Source organism: Puma concolor, chromosome B3 (genome assembly GCF_028749965.1).
Source record: "Puma concolor isolate L17-30 chromosome B3, mPumCon1.1.hap2, whole genome shotgun sequence".
NCBI lineage: Eukaryota > Metazoa > Chordata > Mammalia > Carnivora > Felidae > Puma > Puma concolor.
Genome location: NC_141672.1, coordinates 50,975,147 through 50,995,040, shown reverse-complemented (window position 1 = coordinate 50,995,040; position 19,894 = coordinate 50,975,147). Strand labels below are relative to the sequence as shown.

Sequence of the window (19,894 nt, the reverse complement as noted above, 5' to 3'; positions counted from 1 at the left end):
AAAGAATGAGCAGCTATCCAGGCAAATTCCAGAAGAGCATTCCAAGAAGAAAGATGAGCACAGATGAAGGCCCTGTTGAAGCAAGGAATTTGCAGAGATTTAGGAACTGAAAGAAGACTAGAGCATAGTGAGTAAAAGGCAAGATAACCTTTGGAGGGACAGCATGTGCCATATAATGCAGAATCATAGAAATTTTAGACAATCCTGCGAGCAATGGGAAAGCATTGAGGGACTTAAGGAGAATAGTGACAATCTATTTTCATACTGTTTCTGTTGTAAAGGTGTATACATGAGGCTACTGGACCCTGATGCCATTAAATCTTAGGATCATACAGTTACCACACTCCTTACAATTATTTGTTTACTTATCTATCTAATAGGGCTTCCACAGCCAGACATGAGTGAAAGTTTCCTTGGAATTAATACAATGGTTTTCTTCTTTGTGCATGTGAGAGTGTGTGTGTGTGTGTGTGTGTGTGTGTGTGTGTGTGTGTGTGTGTGTGAGGTAGGGGGAGGAAGGGGAGAGAGAGAAAGGTGGTGGCAGGGGTCAGATACTTGGTAGTCAAGATACTTTTTTTTTTTTTTTTAATTTAACAAGCCAATGAGAAAACTAACCAACTCTTTTTTAGCATGTTAATAATTTACTCATCATACAGTCTTAGAAATTCTTAAACTGCTATCTTTTAAACTAGTTATTTTTGAATTATTTTACAGACTAATAAGTTATGGTGGATTTATGTAAGAATTTGTTTTAATCCCTAAATTTTTACACTTAAAATAAGTAAGATTTCTCTATTCTTATTTCACTTTTCATCACAAATGTCAGAATGTACTATTCTGTTGATGTTATCTGCTTCTTTAGAGGTTATTTGGATTCTGAGTTGTCATCTTGACTAAATTTATCTTGCTCCTTAGATTCTATATTTAATGAACACCTAACACTATGCCTTGCACATAGTAGGCACTCAAAAAATACGCTCAGTAAATCAAAATATCTGATAGAGTCATCTTAATTATAGGTTATAAAAGTTTACTTCCTTATTTCCTTCCTTTCATCCAAAATATATTGCCCTCTTTTGATATTCCTCTTCTTCCTGACTTGGTAGTCTTCAGTATTCTGCTCTGAATGTTATTATTTTGCCATTTTCCCTTACTCCAAATCCCTTTTTAAGGTTTAATTGCCCTGAGTCTTTTTCTTGAGACTCATATACTTGCTATTTTGTATTCTAAACCTTTCTTGTTTGCCCACTTTCTCTTAGAAAATGTCTTTTTTTCTCCTTTTTTTTGACCTATCTTAGTTTAAATTAAAGAAACCCTCTCGGAGCCTGTTTATGATTTTGTGTCTTGCAGCATTTTAATCACAGATTTCCCATCGTGAGGAACCATTTAATTGTTACTGTGTAATTGATAAACATAATTTTATGTATTCTGTTTTTAGTCAATTGAAGACAATGAAGTATATTTGCCTAATGATGAAATTTGGACCTATGATATTGATAGTGGGTTGTGGTAAGTAATTTCAAATTGCAGAATGTCCAATCTTAAAATCTGATTTAAATATTTTCATAGACTACAGGGAATTTAAGACCAAACTTAGAACATACTGCAACATTTAGCATGACCCTTTCCTTTTCTTTGAATGCTTTATTCTCTCTGGCTCTTTCTTTCCCCTACTCCCTTCCTCTCTCTGCTCGTTCTTCATTGTTTACCATTCCTCTCAAGGTTCAGGCAACCCCAGAAGACTTTGCTTTGTTGTACCAGTTAATTCCCAATTCTAGTGCCACCTGAAGATTTTGCGATTTTTTTCCCCAGTAGGTTGAAAAATCTTTACCATGGATTAGAGTTTTTACCGTATTGGCTACCATTGCATTTCAATTACAGTTGTCAATGGCAATTTTCACTGAAAGAGTACTCATGGAGTTCAAAGGGAATTTTAATTTGCCTTTCTAGAAAGTCATGGAATTCCATGTTATTCTTGCTGCAGGACCATGCACCTCATGGAAGGAGAACTCCCTACCTCCATGTCAGGAAGTTGTGGTGTTTGCATTAATGGAAAGCTGTACGTTTTTGGAGGATATGATGACAAAGGATACAGCAATCGAGTAATATTTTCTTTCAATTCAGGAGTGCAGCAAAATGTAATATTCAGTGTATCACTTAATCTCGCGTACAAATATTTAAAGGAGAAGATATATGTAGAAAATATTAAGCTTACAAGGTTTTAAAAATAGAGTGAAAATGCAGCCATTGTGTTCGTCTCTTCCATGTCTTTCTGCTTCAGAGTTCACTCCCTGCTTAGTTCGTGTCTATAGGGCAGAGCATGATGAGAAAAGATCCATTTCAGTATGTTTTATATGTCATTTTTGCTTCTAAAACACAGCTTTCTTTTTTATTAACTTTACAATGAAAAATTTTACCTTGCAAAAAGAAAAAAAAAGTTATATTATTAAGTTTTGGATCACATATCCCTCAGACACAGACTTGATTTTTAAATGCCCTGTCTGCTAATGGTGTTCTTCTCTTTTAAAAGCTTTATTTTGTTAATTTGCGAACAAGAGATGGAACCTACGTTTGGGAAAAAATCACCAATTTTGAAGGACAACCACCCACACCACGTGATAAACTTTCTTGCTGGGTATATAAAGACAGGTAATACGGCAGAATCATCTCATTAAGTACACTTTAGCAAGGGTGGTGGCTGAAATAGAGAAAACTTGAAAGTCTGAATTTTTTCTAGATGTAATTACAAACTCGTTTTGACTCTGTTGGTAATGGCAGTTCTGCATCCTGGGTAAGAGCCATGTCATAAAAATAAGCATTGTGGATGCAACTATTTTTTGTAATAAATTTATTATTTAATTAAAATTTCTAAATAGTTAACACATTCACATGGTTCAAAACTCAAGACCATATTAAAAAGTCTACAGTGAAAGGTCTGGCTCCCACCCCTGTCCCTATCCACTCTGTTCCCCCCCACCATGCACAAATAGCTGCTTCAATTAATATCTTTTGTATTCTTACATCAGTGGTTCTCAAACTTGTCTGCAATTGTAATCACCTGGGGATTTTTTTTTTTTAATTTCAAAGCCCAGGTGATATTTTACACTAATTAAATGATCATCTCTAGGGTTATGATGTCTTGAAACTCCTCAGGTGATTCCAAGATGCAGACAGGTTTGGAAGCCACTGCCATCAGTGTTACTTTATGCAAATAGAAGCAAATACGTAGGAGTGTGTGCACGTATTCCTTTTTTCTCTCTCTTCCTTACACAAATAGCAGTGTATTCTGTACACTCTTGTGCACCCTGCTGCTTCCATTAGTTAGCAGTGTACCATGGAGATCTTTCATCTTTCTGAATCCCTAGTTGGAAAGCTGATTTTCTTCCTCCCTCCCTTTTTTCTTCCTTCCTTCCTTTTTTTCTTTCGTAGCTGCATAGCGTTCCCCTTTGAGGACATACCATGGTTTATATAACCTTTCCCCTGAAAATGAAATACCACTTAGATTATTTCTGTTCCTTTACTGTTACAAATTATGCTTTGATGAATTTAAATGAAATATATCCATTGGATAAAATTAGATTGCCTTTATAATTCTGACAAATGTTTAGTTTGCCAAAGCTGTTTTAACAAAGTACCATAAACTAAGGGGCTTAAACAACAGAAATGTGCTTTCTCATGTTTCTAGAAACTGGAAGTACGAGATCAAAGGGTCAGCACGATTGGTTCCTTCTCTAGGTTTTGAGAAAAAATTTATTCCATGCCTCTCCCCTAACTTATGGTGATTTGCTGGCAAACTTAAAAAAAAATTTTTTTTAATGTTTTATTTATTTTTGAGTGACAGAGATGGAGTGTGAGCAGGGGAGGGGCAGAGAAAGAGGGAGACACAGAATCCATGAAGCAGATTCCAGGCTCTGAGCTGTCAGCCCAGAGACGATGCAAGCCTTGAAACTGTGAACCACAAGATCATGACCTGAGCTGAAGTTGGAGGCTTAACCAACTGAGCCACCCAGGCGCCCCATTTCTGCTGGCAATCTTTGATGTTCTTGGGCATGTAGAGACATCACTCTGATCTCTGCTTTCATGTTCACATAGGATTCTCTCTATCTATTCTGATCTGTCTCCAGATTTTCCCTTTCTATAGACACCAGTCATGCTGGGTTAGGGCCTTCCCTAATGACCTCATTTTGACTTGATTGCCTCTGTAAAGAACCTATCTCCAAATAAGGTCATATTCTGAGATACAGGGGCAGGGGGCAGGCATTAGGACTTGAACATGAATTTTGGAAGAACACAATGAAACACATAGCAATAGATTTTGCCAATTTTTCCTCCATATAAGTGGGGCCATTTTGCATTCTCAACAATGGAATGCTTATTTCTCCGTAGTCTTGCCAAGAGTTTGTTAGCAAACTCAGATTGTTTGTTTGTTTGTTTGCCGTACTGATAGATGAGAAATGTCTCAGTCTTATTTTCATTTTCACTGAAACAATTTTTGTGAGTTTGAATGTATTTTCATATATTTAAGGGAAATTTTGATTTCTTTTTCTCTGAACTATTTGTGTCCTTTGCTAATTATTTTCTATTTGAGTTTTGCTTTTATAAACTCAGTTTCTAGGAGTTATTTATGTATTAAGGAAATTAGTGTTTGACTATGATATGATATGGTATGAATATATTTTTTCCAATTTGTCATTTGTCTTTTGAGTTTGCTTATTACTATGTGTTCTACATGCATTAAGCAGATTTTTAAAACTTATTTAGATAAATTTATCAATAATTTCTTTTTTTACCAATAATTTCTTTTATGGCTTGTTGATCTTGAATCTTGATTGCAAAGTTATACATTAATTCACCAATGTATTTTTCTCTAGTACTTTTGTCATTTTATTTTTTACATTTGAATTGTTGATTCATTTGGGGATTATTCTGAGAATGGTATGAGATATGGATCCAGGTTTATCTTTTTCTGAATGGCTACCTGTCTGTAACTCAGTTATTTCAGATGCTACCTTTATCATGTATTTACCTAATTTTCATTGGTATTTGGATCTGAGTTTTCTATTCTGTTCCATTGATCTGTTAATATATAAATACTTCACTAGTTTAGATATTGAAGCTCTACAGAGCATTCTTATAGGACTATTATAAATCATAAGTGTATACCTTAAGTAGTTATCACAAAATGACATACTTATGTAACCACCACTCAAGTAAAGAAAGAACATCATCAACACTGTAGAATCCTTCATTATGTCCACTCCTAATGAGTATGCTCAGCCCCCTTCCTAAAGGAAACCATTATCCTGACTTCTGGTATCCTATATTAGTTATTATTTTTTATATTTTATGTATTTTTGTTTTTTTATGTTGTATATGGCATCCTATAGAATTTATACTTTAACCAAAATTATAGTTTTGAGATTCATTCATGATGTTGTATGTAGCTATGGTTTGTTTTCTTTCCTGTATGTTATTATATTAAATGAAATACTGCAATGTATTTATTCATTCTGTTGTTGATAGACATTTGGGTCATTTCTATTTTTTGACTCTTCGGAATAATATAGCCATGAGCATTCTTCTATGTATTTTGGTACATAAGCGTTAACATTTCTGTTGGGCATGTATCTCTTTATTCTCTCAATGGTATAATCTGATTTCAATATAGTCTAATTTATCATTTTTTTCCCTCATGGTTAGTGCTTTTGTGTCCTAGACTTAATTGATCCTAACCTTACAAAGTATGTTTTGGTCCTTTGAAGTTTTTCTTGTTCACATATACAAGGAACTGGTAACAGTGGTTGCCCCAGGCAGGGAAATTGAGTGACTGAGAGTAGGAGAGGGACTTACTTTTTACTACACCTTTTTAAAAAGTCATGATAAAATACATGTAACATAAAATTTGCCATTTTAACCATACGTAAGCGTCCAGTGCAGTGGACAATTACATTCACAGGATTGTACAACCATCACCAGTACATAAAACCTTGGATTGCCAGTAATGTGTTCTGCAACACAAACACACGTTTCTAATAATTAAAAAAAAAAATTTTTTTAATGTTCATTGATTTTTGAGAGAGAGAGAGAAAGAGAGAGAGAGAGAGCACGTTGGGGAGGGGCAGAGAGAGAGGGAGACACAGAATCTGAAGCAGGCTCCAGGCTCTGAGCTGCCAGCACAGAGCCCAATGCAGGGCTCGAATTCACGAACTGCGAAATCATGACCTGAGCCAAAGTCGGACGCTTGACTGACTGAGCCACCCAGGTGCCCCTCTAATAAATTTTAACTTGATAAACAAGCAGTGTCTTGCAATACGAGTAGTACATGATGGCGATTGTCCCATGATCACAACTAAGCCAATGGTTCTTGAAATTTGCTTTGATATACAAGTGCTTTGGATTACAAGCATGTTTCTGGAATGAATTATGCTGTCAAACCAAGGTTTTCTGTATTTAGTTAAAAAATTTATCATCACTCCAAACAGAGACTCTGTAGACATTAAGCAATACCTCCCCGTTCCCTTTTCGCCCCAACTTCTGGTAACCTCTAATCTACTTTCTACCTGCATGAATTTGCCTGTTACAGATATTTCATGGAAGTAGAATCATTCAATATTTGTTTTTTAGTGTCTGGCTTATTTCACTTAAAATGTTTTCAAAGTTCACTATGTTGTGTGTATCGGGGCTTCTTCCTTTTTAAGGCTGAATAACATTCCATTGTATGCCCTGTTACATATTTGTTTATCTGTTCATCTGTTGATGAACATTTGTTTCCACCTTTTGGTTATTGTGAATAATGCTGCTGTGAACATTGGCTTACAAGTATTGTTTGAGTCCCTGTTTTCAATTCTAACAGAATTTTCAGGTCATATGGTAATTCTATGTTTAATTTTTTGAGGAAGCACCAAACTGTTTTTTACAGTGACTATGCCATTTTATATTCCCACTGGCATTGTACATGGGTTCTAACTTCTCCATATCCTTGCCAACACTTGCCATTTCTTCCTTTATTTCTTTTTTCTTTTTCTTCTTCTTTTTAAAAAATAATAGGCAGGGGTACCTGGGTGTCTCAGTTGGTTAAGCATCTGTCTTCAGCTCAGGTCATGATATCACGGTTTGTGGGTTTCAGCCCCGCATCGGGCTCTTTGCTGACAGCTCAGACCTGGAGCCTGCTTTAGATTCTGTGTCTCCTTCTCTCGCTGCCCCTTCCCTGCTCATGTTCTGTCTGTCTGTCTCTCTCTCAAAAAATAAAATAAAAATTAAAAATAATAGGCATCATAGTGGGTGTGAAGTAGTGTTCATTGTGGTTTTAATTTGTATTTCCCCAGAGACTAATGATGTTGACCATTTTTCATATGCCCGTTGGCCATTTGTAGATCTTCTTTGGAGAAATGTCCACTCAAGCCCTTTGCTCATTTTTAAAAATTGGGTTGTCTTTTTGTTGTTGAGTTATAGGAGTTCTTTACTTATTCTGGATATTAATCTCTTATTGGATATATGTAGTTTTCTTTTGTTGTAATGTTTTTGGCTGGCTTGCCTCATAGAATGAGTTAGGAAATGTTCTTTCCTCTTCATTTCTTTTTAAAAAGACTTTGAGAAGGTTGGTGTTAATTATTCTATAAATGTTTGATATCATTTATCACTGAAGCCATCTGGTCCTGGGCTTTTCTTTGTTGGTGGGTTTTTTGATTACTGATTCAATCTCCTTATTATAGTTTTATTCAGTTTTTCTATTTCTTACAAGCCATTTCTGATAGTGTCTTTCCAGAAATTTTTCTATTTCATCTAAATTATCCAGTATGTTGGCATAGTTTTTTGTAGTATTCTCTTAAAATCCTTTTAATTTCTGTAATGTTGATAATAATATCCCCTCTGTCATTTCCAATTTTAGTGCTTGGAGTTTTCTCTTTTTTTCTTTGTCAACCTAGCTAAAGATTTGTCAATTGTGTTGATCTTTTCAGAGAACCAACTTTTAGTTTGTTGTTTTTTTTTCTATTTACTATTTTGCTTATACCCTTCAATTAAACTAAACCCTTCCTTCTGTTATCTTTGGGTTTAGTTTGCTCTTCTCTTTTTTGTTCCTTAATGTGTACAGTTCTGTTATTGATTTGAGATCTTTTAAATAAATTGTAGGCATTTACAGCTATAAAATTCCCTCTGAGTGCCATCTTCATTGTACATCATAAGTTTTGTTTTATTGCATTGTCTTTTTTGTTTGTTTTATTGTGTTTTCATTCATCTCAAGGTAATTTTTAATTTCCTTTGTGACTTTTTTCTCTACCCATTAGGTTGACAGGTTATTTGTTTGTTTGTTTGTTTTTTCCTTTCAGCACTTTAAAGATTTTATGACATTGCTTTTGGCCTCCATTTTTCTGGTGAGAAATTCACTCTCATTCGTGTTTTTGTTCCCCAGTATATGTCTTTTTACTCCAGCTTTTCTTTATTTCTTTATTTTTGCTCTTCATTGATTTGATTAAAATGTTCCTACCTGGGGGAGCATGGATAGCTCAGCTGGCTAAGCTTCCAACTCTTGATTTCAGCTCAGGTCATGATCTCCTAGCCCCATGTTGTTGTTGGCACTGAGTGTGGGGCCTGCTTGGAATTCTTTCTCTCTTCCTCTCTCTGCCCCTCCCCCACTCATACTTGTGCACATGCTCTCTCTCTCTCAATAAATAAATAAACTTTTTTTTTTTTTTTTTTTTTTTTTTTTTTTTTTTTTTTTTTACAAATGTTCCTGCTTGTAGTTTCCTTTGTATTTATCCAGATTGGAGTGTGCTGAGCTTGGGTTGGTGGGTTTATATCTTTCATCAGTTTTAGAAACCTCTTAGTAATTTTCAAATATTTCTTCTACATATTTATTTGTCTCTCCATCTTCAAGGGCTCCTGTTTAGTGCACATTAGGCCATTTGATATTGTTCCACAGAGCTTGGGCTCTCTGGGTTCCCCCCCCCCCCCCCCCGGCTCTCTTTTCTTCTCTTTGTTTTAATTTGAATACTTTTTATTAACCTCTTGACCTATCTTGAAGTTCACTGGCATTTTCCATTGCTATGTCCAGTCTCCTGTGAAGCCTGTTTATTCAAGTCTTTATTTCTTACATTTTCCCCCATTTTCAGCATTTCCACTTAGTGGTTATTTTTCATCATTCTGTGTCTCTGCTGGAATTGTTCTGTTCTTCCTGCATTTTGTCCACATTTTACAAACTAGGTCTGTTATCATCTTTAACATAGTTTATCATAGTTATTGTAAATGCCATGCTGACCACCTTGTGGTCAGCTTATATTGACTCTTTGCTCTCTTGATCATAGGTTATTTATTTATTTATTTAACCTTTTCATGTATCTTGTATTTTTTTTTTACACACATGCTAGACATTCTGTGTGAAAGAATGGTAAGGATTGGAAAAAATGATATTTATCTTCAGAAAAGGACATGTCCTTTATGTTTTTCTCAAGCTGCTAGAGTGGGAGTTCAGTCAGTCTCATTTGTAGTTGATTTGTGTTTGAGGCTGTTATAATTTTAGTTTGATTCCATTGTACAACTGGCTTCAGATGTTTTGAGGCAAGATCAGGACTTTCCTTTGCTAGGACCCCATGTTTGAGCATTGCAGATTTTCCAAAGATGTTCTGCTGTGCTTCACAGAGTTCCAAGCCTCAGAACCGTGGAAGATCTCTTCCTGTTTTATAGCCTCATTGGTAGGTCTTTGGATTACTAGGGAGTTCTCTTTGCTCTCCAGTCCCCGCTTTCGCTTTCCATACCTTAGGAGATCATTTTCAGCCTTGTATGTCCTCCTCTGGGCTTTTGAGAGCAGGCATCCTGTGTGCTGTAATGGCTTGGTATGCTTCTGAGGTATTTCCGTCAGCTCTTCTGTCCTGATCTCAAATGTTAGAAGACTCAGTTTAGTAGATTATTGCCTATTGGTGACCAACCATGAGCTCTCTGAAGACTATGGGAAAGACTTGTCGAGTGGATTCAGTCTCCCACTGTGCTGATTTTCTTAAGATTCTAATTTGCCATGCCAGCCTACATGCAGCTATTAAAATTTTGGGTGTCTTTTATAAAGCCTATCTGTCCCGGATTCTTCCTCCTCTTGCTATTGCACCAGGAATGAAAGCAGCTGTGCACGTGTTTCTTCTCTCCTATTGAGAACTCATCACTTTCTGGCATTAGTTCATTTAGGATTCTTCCCTTCTCTCCTTGATTTTTTTTAAACTGTGGTTTTGTAGTTTATTTGGCTTTTTAGATTACTAGGGGGAGAGAGAGATGAGCTCCTTTGCAAACAGACTGGGAATAGAACATCTGAAATGTGTTCTCTTGTACTTGTTTTTCAGATTAATATATTTTGGTGGCTATGGGTGTAGGAGACACAGTGAACTCCAGGACTGTTTTGATGTTCATGATGCATCTTGGGTAAGACAGTAACCACTGTTTACATTTTCCTCAAATTTAGTATCCCCTTAAAGTCTCTAGACACAATGAGCCCAATCTTTCTCAGTTTAAATTGCCATAATTGACACTGTGGAAAAAAAATGTGTTTTCTTTCTTTTGGATTTAGATTCAGTTGAAGGAAGTTCTCTCACCTAGTGGTATTAGCCTTCATGGCTACTGGCAGAGTAATTTCTTTCATTCATCACTCACACCTGCTTCTGTTAGACAAGTGGTAACTTTAGCACAACTTGGAAAAACTTTGTTCATAGATAACCAGAATGGCTGTTGCTGATACACACCTCCTTTTAGGTATGTCCACCAGAACTATTCATAGCTCAGACTGGCCTCTGTAATGCAGTAAGTTGATAGTGACATTACCTTTCCTACATCTTACTGGTTAGAGAATAATCTATTACTAATGAAATAAGACATGACATAAAAATGAAACCTTTTAAGAGATAACTTAATTTTTTTTTAATGTTTATTTATTTTTGAGAGAGAGACAGAGACAGAGAGAGACAGAGGGGTAGGGGCAGAGAGAGAGAGGGAAATAGAATCTGAAGCAGGTCCAGGCTCCGATCTGTCAGCACAGAGCCCAATGCGGGGCTTGCACTCTTGAACTGAGAGATCATGACCTGAGCTGAAATGGGACTCTCAACCAACTAAGCCACTCAGGCGCCCCTAAAAGATAACTGTAAAAACCATTGATCCCAGGGGTGCCTGGCTGGCTCAGTCGGTGAAGCATGTGACTCTTAATCTTGGGTTTGAAAGTTCAAGCCCCATGTTGGGTATACAGATTACTTAAAAATAAAATCTTAAACTAAACCAAACCAAACAAACACAACATTGATCCCAGCACCAAGATACATAGTAACTCTTTGGTTTTACCTTCTACTAGCATATAGTATTTTTGTACATTATAATATAAATATATATGTACACTTCATGTATATGTTTTTGTATATGGGTATTTAAAAAGTTCTCTGTGTATTTCCATGGTTTTTGAGTTTTAAAATAAAATATGTGTAAAGCTTTGCTACTTATAGTATTACTGATAATTTTCAGAACTATACATCCCCATTACTTCTATCTAATTTTTTTGCTCATTTTTTTTTCTCCTCTAGTACAGGTTAGGCTAAGGATCATGTCCTGAAGTTTCTGGTGTACCAGTAGATTTTTTTCTCTTAGATTTTAAATTAAGTAAATCATTTAGTTTGTTTAATTTGTTTCACAAGTCCTGCCAAAAATGAATGATGTATTTCTGGCACAGAACATAAAACCAACACAGTGGTAAGCTAGAGTAGTAACAGAGGATTTCAACAATCCAGAGATGCTAAATATAGTATAACTGCTAAATGGGTACCTCGCTGACAGTTTTGTTTCCTAGAAGACAAAGAAGAGAGTGAGCACAAGTTTGACCTATGCGAACAAACTGCTTGGTTAAATAGAAGTGGTTGGAACTCTTTGGAAACAAGAACCATGGTCCCCTAAAGTTCCTAATTGCAAAGATTAGGAATTCTGAGCATGTACTCTAGGAAAACAGATTGCAAAATATAAATGTCATTCTGTTCTTTGCAAGTTTAAAAGGACAATCCTTGAGAGGATTGGCAGGTTATCAATGAGTAAAGTTATGATTCACTGGAAGCAATGCTATGAGAGGACAAGTTGCCAGGTGGTGGCTGTTACTGGCCTGGAGGCGACACTTTGTGAGCCACTGCTGTACGCGTTAGCTTTATGACTATGCTAATGCTTAACTCTATTTTTGTAATGGTGCCTATTATTTCACTGGTAAATATGCAATTAAATTTATAACATTAATCTAAAAATTATAAAAGCTTTTAAATATTTAAAAAAACTTCTGTTTTAGGAAGAACAGATATTCTGGGGGTGGCATAATGATGTTCATATATTTGATACAAAGACACGGAGTTGGTTCCAACCAGAAATTAAAGTAAGTATTGTAAAAAGTTACCTTTCTTTATATTGATATATCCATTGATAGTTTAAAAGGATACAGTTTTGCTAAGTTATTTGGATTTTAGCAATTGAGTTTATATTTATATATTAAGGGGGTCCCTAAGTACTGTCACTAGTAGTTTTTTTTTAATCACCTATTTTTCTCCAGGTTAGCTAAGGTTTTCTAGAAAAATCTTCTAAAGAGGGTTCCATCATCATTCTTTAGCCACAAGTGTGATGTCCTTATTTAATAATGGCACTTTTAAAATGTCCTTTCATAATGAAGTCCACAATTTTAAAAAGCCCATATTTCATAAACTCTTGAAATCTACATGCGGTTATAGCATGACAAAAAATACATTATTAACACTCTTTCAAGTGCTGGTGAACAAACACAAATTCAAGTTGGTTTAAGATATAACGAATTTTCACATGGGGAGAAGTCTGTTTTGGAGTGGCTCACACAGTGGAAGAGCTGCAAGGGCTTGAGCCTCAGGAACTTGCCCAAGTTACTCAACAGCAACAATGTTTTCCATCTCTGTTAGTTTCTCTCTGCTTCTCTTTTATATGCTAGCTCCATTCTGTCTACTGCAGACCAGCCAGCTCTTTTAGGAGGGAATATGGTCCTGGCTATCCAAACAGTCTTTTCTACTGGTGCTGTATTCTTTCAATGTCTACAAATAAGTCTTAGAAAAGGACTCTGGTTGTATTTGGGCATGTTCCCACTCTCTACATTGGTCCCTGTTGCCAAGGGGATAATTGGTTTAAGCCCAAGTCTCAGGCCTACCCTAAGGGAGCAGGATTTTGTGGCTGATGAACTCACCAGAACTGTGCAGAATGGAATGCTGAACAGGCAAAACCAAAATTGTCCACTAATATGCATATATGACATACATACATTTGAATTTTAAGATTTATGTCTTTTGTTAATGAAATAAAAGCATTTTATCTCTGTTCACATAATTATATTGGAACAAGCAAGTGCAGAGAAAATTGTTGAGAATGGATCTACTGAAACTCATCCTAGATCTTTTTCAGGCATCTGTACCCTCTATTTAGAGAAAAATCAGGGATCTATAGCTATTGAAGGCGAATTTCTAGAACATGCTCCTGTAGGGGCACCTGGCTGGCCCAGTTGATGGAGCATGCAACTCTTGGTCTCAGGATCATGAGATCAAGTTCCATGCTGGGCTGGAGCCTACTTAAAAAAACAAAAAAAAGGATGTGCTCCTGGGGATGAGGGAGCTGAGGTACTTATATTTGAACTTCAAGTCTTTCTCGGGCTCCTTCTTTCCCTTCTTACCTCAGTTCATAGCCCTCCCTTCCTGCTGTAGTAGTCTTACATGCACATGTCCCTAATTTAGTTCATATTTACCAATATTTTCACTGTAATTTCTCTGATGATTTCTTCAAATAAGTTTTTATATTATTTATATTTTATCTGAAATTTTTTCTGACATGGTTGTAGCTGGAATCCACTCTCTTCATTTTTTAGGGACACTCTTAAATTACTTTATTATTTCCAAATATCAACATCAAAAGACAAGGCAGCATGGTAGAGTGTACCAATTATTGGTGTAAAAGTTGAAAAAAATTGGAATTGCATTCTAATTCTGTCATAAAAGAGCTATGTCCTTCAGATAAGCCATGTAGTGTGTGATCTGTAAAATAGAAGGGTTGAAGGTGTTTTTCCTACATGGGATTTTTATCCCTTAAGAACAGTATGTTAGTAATTGGGATCTTTGAGTTATTTTCAGTATTTCAAGCAACTTAATAAGCATTGTGCATTATTTATGCAGTTACAGATTAATGCAGATGCCATTTCTTTGTTTTTGTTTAGAATTATGTGAACTCGTTCAGAAGCTTTAGGTGGTTATGAGATGTATTTGATAAAAATTCAATATTTGTTGCATAATAGATATGTTTATAGTAGAATAATTTTTCCAAAATTTCAGATCAGGGGTGGGGTAATAATAAAAACTATGTTTTGCTGGAATGACTGGGGACCACATTTCAGAAGGTTCTCTCTCATTTATTTAAGTGTTAAATTGGTAATATCTGAATAATTTCTTACTGTATTGGTTTCGGGACAGTGATTCAAGTAAGCCTGAAAAGTTGAGGAAATTCTGATATTGAATGTAGAGTTTAAACTTCCTGTGCCCACATTCAGTAGCCAATGTGCTGAAAATGTTGAAAAGGTTCTTTTAGAACTTGGAATGAAATGCATAAAGAAAGACTCCTACCATGAACACGTGGAAATTATGCAGAAAAATTTCCCTTAGAATCTCATTAATTCATCTACCCATTATACTCTGTCTTTACCCACGAATACAAAACTTCTCCAGAGAAAATATCTGCTGTATTTGTTCAAAGTAAAGTGTAGAAAAGTGTTATTAGTTAATGGGAAGAGTTTTAGCAAGCTACAAAGGACTGTTTGGCTTAAAGTAAGAGTGAAAGTTTTACTGTGGAATTTGAGATATCAAGAGTTTTAGGGGGGCAGATTTAATTTTTCAGAGTCTCTGAGATTATCACACTGTGCACTGCTTGCTCACAATATTACCTCAGGGGTGCGGGGGGCGGGAAAAGGGAAGTGAGGAAAGAATAGTTTAAATTTGATTTTTAAATATTTATATTTCAAGGTGAAATTTACATGAAATTTTATTTTGCCAAATAGTGTCAGGCATTTAAGAAAAACACTTTATTCATTTTTTTTAATTTTATTTTTTATTTTTTAAATTTTACATCCAAATTAGTTAGCATGTAGTGCAACAGTGATTTCAGGAGTAGATTCCTTAGTGCCCCTTACCCATTTAGCCCATCCCCCCTCCCACAACCCCTCCAGCAACCCTCAGTTTGTTCTCCATATTTATGAGTCTCTTCTGTTTTGTCCCCCTCCATGTTTTTATATTATTTTTGTTTCCCTTCCCTTATGTTCATCTGTTTTGTATCTTAAAGTCCTCAGATGAGTGAAGTCATATGATTTTTGTCTTTCTCTGACTGACTAATTTCACTTAGCATAATACCCTCTAGCTCCATCCACGTAGTTGCAAATGGCAAGATTTCATTCTTTTTGATTTCCAAGTAATATATATATTATATATATATATATATACACACACACACACACACACACACACACACATATACATACATACCACATCTTTATCCATTCATCCATCGATGGACATTTGGGCTCTTTCCATACTTTGGACTTTTGTGAATTATTGAATTATAGTGCTGCTATAAACAGGGGGGTGCATGTGTCCCTTCAAAACAGCATATCTGTATCCCTTGGATAAATGCCTAGTGGTGCAATCGCTGGGTCGTAGGGTAGTTCTATTTTTAGTTTTTTGAGAAACCTCCGTACTGTTTTCCAGAGTGGCTGCACCAGCTTGCACTGCCACCAACAATGCAAAAGAGATCCTTTCTCCGCATCCTCGCCAACATCTGTTGTTGCCTGAGTTGTTCATTTTAGCCATTCTGACAGGTATGAGGTGGTATCTCATTGTGGTTTTGATTTGTATTTCCCTGATGATGAGTGATGTTGAGCATTTTTTCATGTGTCGGTTGGCCATCTGGATGTCTTCTTTGGAGAAGTGTCTATTCATGTCTTTTGCCCATTTCTTCACTGGATTATTTGTCTTTTGGGTGTTGAGTTTGGTAAGTTCTTTATAGATTTTGATACTAACCCTTTAGCTGATATGTCATTTGCAAATATCTTCTCCCATTCTGTTGGTTGCCTTTTAGTTTTGCTGATTGTTTCCTTCTCTGTGCAGAAGCTTTTTTATTTTGATGAGGTCCCAGTAGTTCATTTTTGCTTTTGTTTCTTTTGCCTCTGGAGACATGTTGAGTAAGAAGTTGCTGAAGCCAAGGTCAAAGAGGTTTTTGCCTGCTTTCCCCTTGAGGATTTTGATGGCTTCCTGTCTTGTATTTAGGTCTTTCATCCATTTTGAGTTTATTTTTGTGTATGGTGTAAGAAAGTGGTCCAGGTTCATTCTTCTGCATGTCGCTGTCCAGTTTTCCCAGCACCACTTGCTGAAGAGACTGTCTTTGTTCCACTGGATATTCTTTCCTGCTTTGTCAATGATTAGTTGGCCATACATTTGTAGGTCCATTTCTGGGTTCTCTATTCTGTTCCATCATTTTATTCATTTTTTAATGTTTGAGAGAGAGAGAGAGAGAGAGAGCGGGGGAGGGACAGAGAGAGAGGGGAGACACAGAATCTGAAGCAGGCTCCAGGCTCTGATCTGGCAGCACAGAGCTCAATATGGGGCTCTAACTCATAAACCATGAGATCCTAACCTGAACCGGAGTCAAATCTCAACCGAGGGAGCCACCCAGGTACCCCTAAGAAAAACACTTTAAAAAGTAAAGGGAAACAAAAATAATATAAAAACAGGGAGGGGGACAAAACAGAAGAGACTCATAAATATGGAGAACAAACTGAGGGTTGCTGGAGGGGTTGTGGGAGGTGGGATGGGCTAAATGGGTAAGGGGCATTAAGGAATCTACTCCTGAAATCATTGTTTCACTATATGCTAACTAATTTGGATGTATATTTTAAAAAATAAAAAATAAAAGTAAAAGAAAAAGTAAAGATCAGGGTGAGTAAATTTCATTCTTGAAGAGCAGTATTTATCTATAATCATTACTATTTACAATTAACTTTTTTTTAAATATTTATTTATTTTGAGAGAGAGAGAGAGAGCAATTAGTAGGGAAGGGTCAGAGAGAGAGGGAGAGAGAGAGAGAATACCAAGCAGACTTCATGCTGTCAACACAGAGCCATACGTGGGGTTCGTTATCACCAACTGTGAGATCATGACTTGAGCTGAAACCAAAAGTCAGGTGCTGAACCAACTAAGTCACCCAGGCGTCCCTACAATGAACTTTTGCATCAGGGTGTTTATCGAATTATAGGGGTAATGGTGACTAGGTAGTCAGGTATTTCTCATACTGAGCATGAGTGTGAACTCCTTAGAGATGTTTCAAGTTTTGCACTCTGTTTCCTCCTCTCTGCCTGCAGGGTGGAGTCCCACCGCAGCCGCGAGCCGCGCACACGTGTGCAGTTCTTGGAAATAAGGGCTATATCTTTGGCGGACGTGTTTTGGTTAGTGTTTTTCATGAAAATGATATTTTTATGTGTGCTTCTGCTCACAAAGATTATTTTCTGATTTGGGGGAACAACTGAACATTCAAAGTATCTAGGTAAATAAAATACCATTCAATAATAAATTTTATTTATCTTCCATCCCCTAAACAGACTATACATGAGTAATCACACATGATTTATAAATCATATTTTAATGAGGAGAATCCTTCACTTCTGTGCATAACCAGAAAAGCTTAATGTCTTAACATTTAAATCCTATTAGTTTAAGGCCTTTTCTTCCTTTCTCCCTTGACACATTAATTGGGTAGCTCTATAGTAATTTGATTAATGCTTAGCATTGTTTCTTCATATGTAAACTTCTGATGCTAATAAGTAAAAATAAGTAAAAATAAGTAAGATGGAGATAGTCTATCTTTAACCTGAAGTAATTTTAAAACCAAAATTTTAGTCCATGAAAAATGTGAAACAGGGACTAATTTAACACACTTTTATTTTAGCAAACTAGGATGAATGATTTGCACTGTCTGAACTTAGATACCTGGACTTGGTCTGGAAGGTACGTTTGAAATTTAAGTATGTTTTAATCGAAAGGTATTTGTGTGTGTGTGTGTGTGTGTGTGTGTGTGTGTGTGTGTGTGTGTTTGGGATCATAATCCAAATTTGAGTTTCTAAAACTGAATTCGTATCTTTTTCCTTCAGATTATATGTCTAAGCAAGGAATATACAGATTTAAATGCAGAGTTTGTTCTTAACCAAATTATATAAAACATGAGAATACCAGAGGTTGAAACTTGATTATGTAAAAGTACTGGTTTTATTCTAAGTATTCTTGAGAACTGGCCAGTAGAGGAAACGAAGGAACAGTTTGTTGGTGTCATCACAAGTAAACAGATAATGAAGTATGTAAAAGATTTTTTTTTTGTGGTTCAAAATATATATTTAACAATAGAATAAATATATTTAGGTATCACTTCAGCTGTTCATGCAATGATATGGAATCAGAGCCATATATTATTCCAAAATAGAAATACCATTAAAAATGAAACTCCAAAAGTGCCAGGAAAAAAATATAGCAGATTGTCTTTAAAATCTTGGCATGGAGCAATCCCTATCAAAAGAACACCAACATTTTTCACGGAGCTAGAGCAAACAATCCTAAAATTTGTATGGAAGCACAAAGACCCCAAATAGCCAAAGCAATCCTGAAAAAGAAAACCAAAGCTGGAGGCATCACAATTCTGGATTCAAGCTGTTTTATAAAGCTGTAATCATCAAGACAGTATGGTACAGACACAAAAACAGACACCCAGATCAATGGAACAGAATAGAAAACCCAGAAGTGGACCCACAAACATATGGCCAACTATTCTTTAAAGCAGTAAGGAATATCCAATGGAAAAAAGACAGTGTCTTCAGCAAATGGTGGTGGGACAGCGACCTGCAGAAGAATGAACCTGGACCACTTTCTTACACCATACACAAAAATAAACTCAAAATGGACGGAAGACCTAAACATAAGACAGGAAGCCATCAAAATCCTCGAGGGGAAAGCAGGCAAAAACCTCTTTGACCTTGGCCTCAGCAACTTCTTACTTGACCTGTCTCCAGAGACAAGGGAAACAAAAGCAAACATGAACTATTAGGACCTCATCAAGATAAAAACCTTCTGCACAGAGAAGGAAATAATCAGCAAAACTAAAAGGCAACCAACAGAATGGGAGAAGATATTTGCAAATGACATATCAGCTAAAGGGTTAGTATCCAAAATCTATAAAGAACTTACCAAACTCAACACCCCAAAAACAAATAATCCAGTGAAGAAATGGGCAAAAGACATGAGTAGACACTTTTCTAAAGAAGATACCCAGATGGCTAACAGACATATGAAAAAATGCTCAACATCACTCATCATCAGGGAAATACAAATCAAAACCACAATGAGATACCACCTCATACCTGTCAGAATGGCTAAAATGAACAATTCAGGCAACAACAGATGTTGGCGAGGATGCGGAGAAAGAAGAACCCTTTTGCACTGCTGGTGGGAATGCAAACAGGTGCAGCCACCCTGGAAAATAGTATGGAGGTTTCTCAAAAAACTAAAAATAGAACTACCCTATGACCCAGAAATTGCACTACTAGGTATTTGTCCAAAGGATACAGAAGTGCTGTTTCAAAGGGGTACATGCACCCCAATGTTTATAGCAGTGCTATCGATAATAGCCAAAGTATGGAAAGAACCCAAATGTCCATCGACAGATGAATGGATAAAGAAGATATGGTACATATATACAATGGAGTATTACATGGCGATCAAAAAGAATGAAATCTTGCCATTTGCAACAACGTGTATGGAACTAGAGTGTATTATGCTAAGGGAAATAAGTCAGAGAAAGACAAATA

The 19,894-nt window shown here is 36.1% G+C and overlaps 1 protein-coding gene across 3 annotated transcripts in view; it reads left to right on the top strand.

Moving 5' to 3' along the window:
* Window positions 1-19,894, top strand: part of KLHDC1 (kelch domain containing 1) — a 56,336-nt gene that overhangs the window by 13,100 nt on the left and 23,342 nt on the right. For 2 of the 3 annotated variants that reach the window (XM_086709814.1, XM_086709816.1), the window contains exons 2-8: window positions 1,439-1,509; window positions 1,985-2,138; window positions 2,531-2,649; window positions 10,326-10,404; window positions 12,290-12,373; window positions 17,405-17,488; window positions 17,989-18,047. In XM_086709814.1, the coding sequence (XP_086565940.1) occupies window positions 1,439-1,509; window positions 1,985-2,138; window positions 2,531-2,649; window positions 10,326-10,404; window positions 12,290-12,373; window positions 17,405-17,488; window positions 17,989-18,047 (650 nt within the window). The remainder of the gene's footprint in view (window positions 1-1,438; window positions 1,510-1,984; window positions 2,139-2,530; window positions 2,650-10,325; window positions 10,405-12,289; window positions 12,374-17,404; window positions 17,489-17,988; window positions 18,048-19,894) is intronic. The other variant, XM_086709815.1, reaches the window with a different exon arrangement.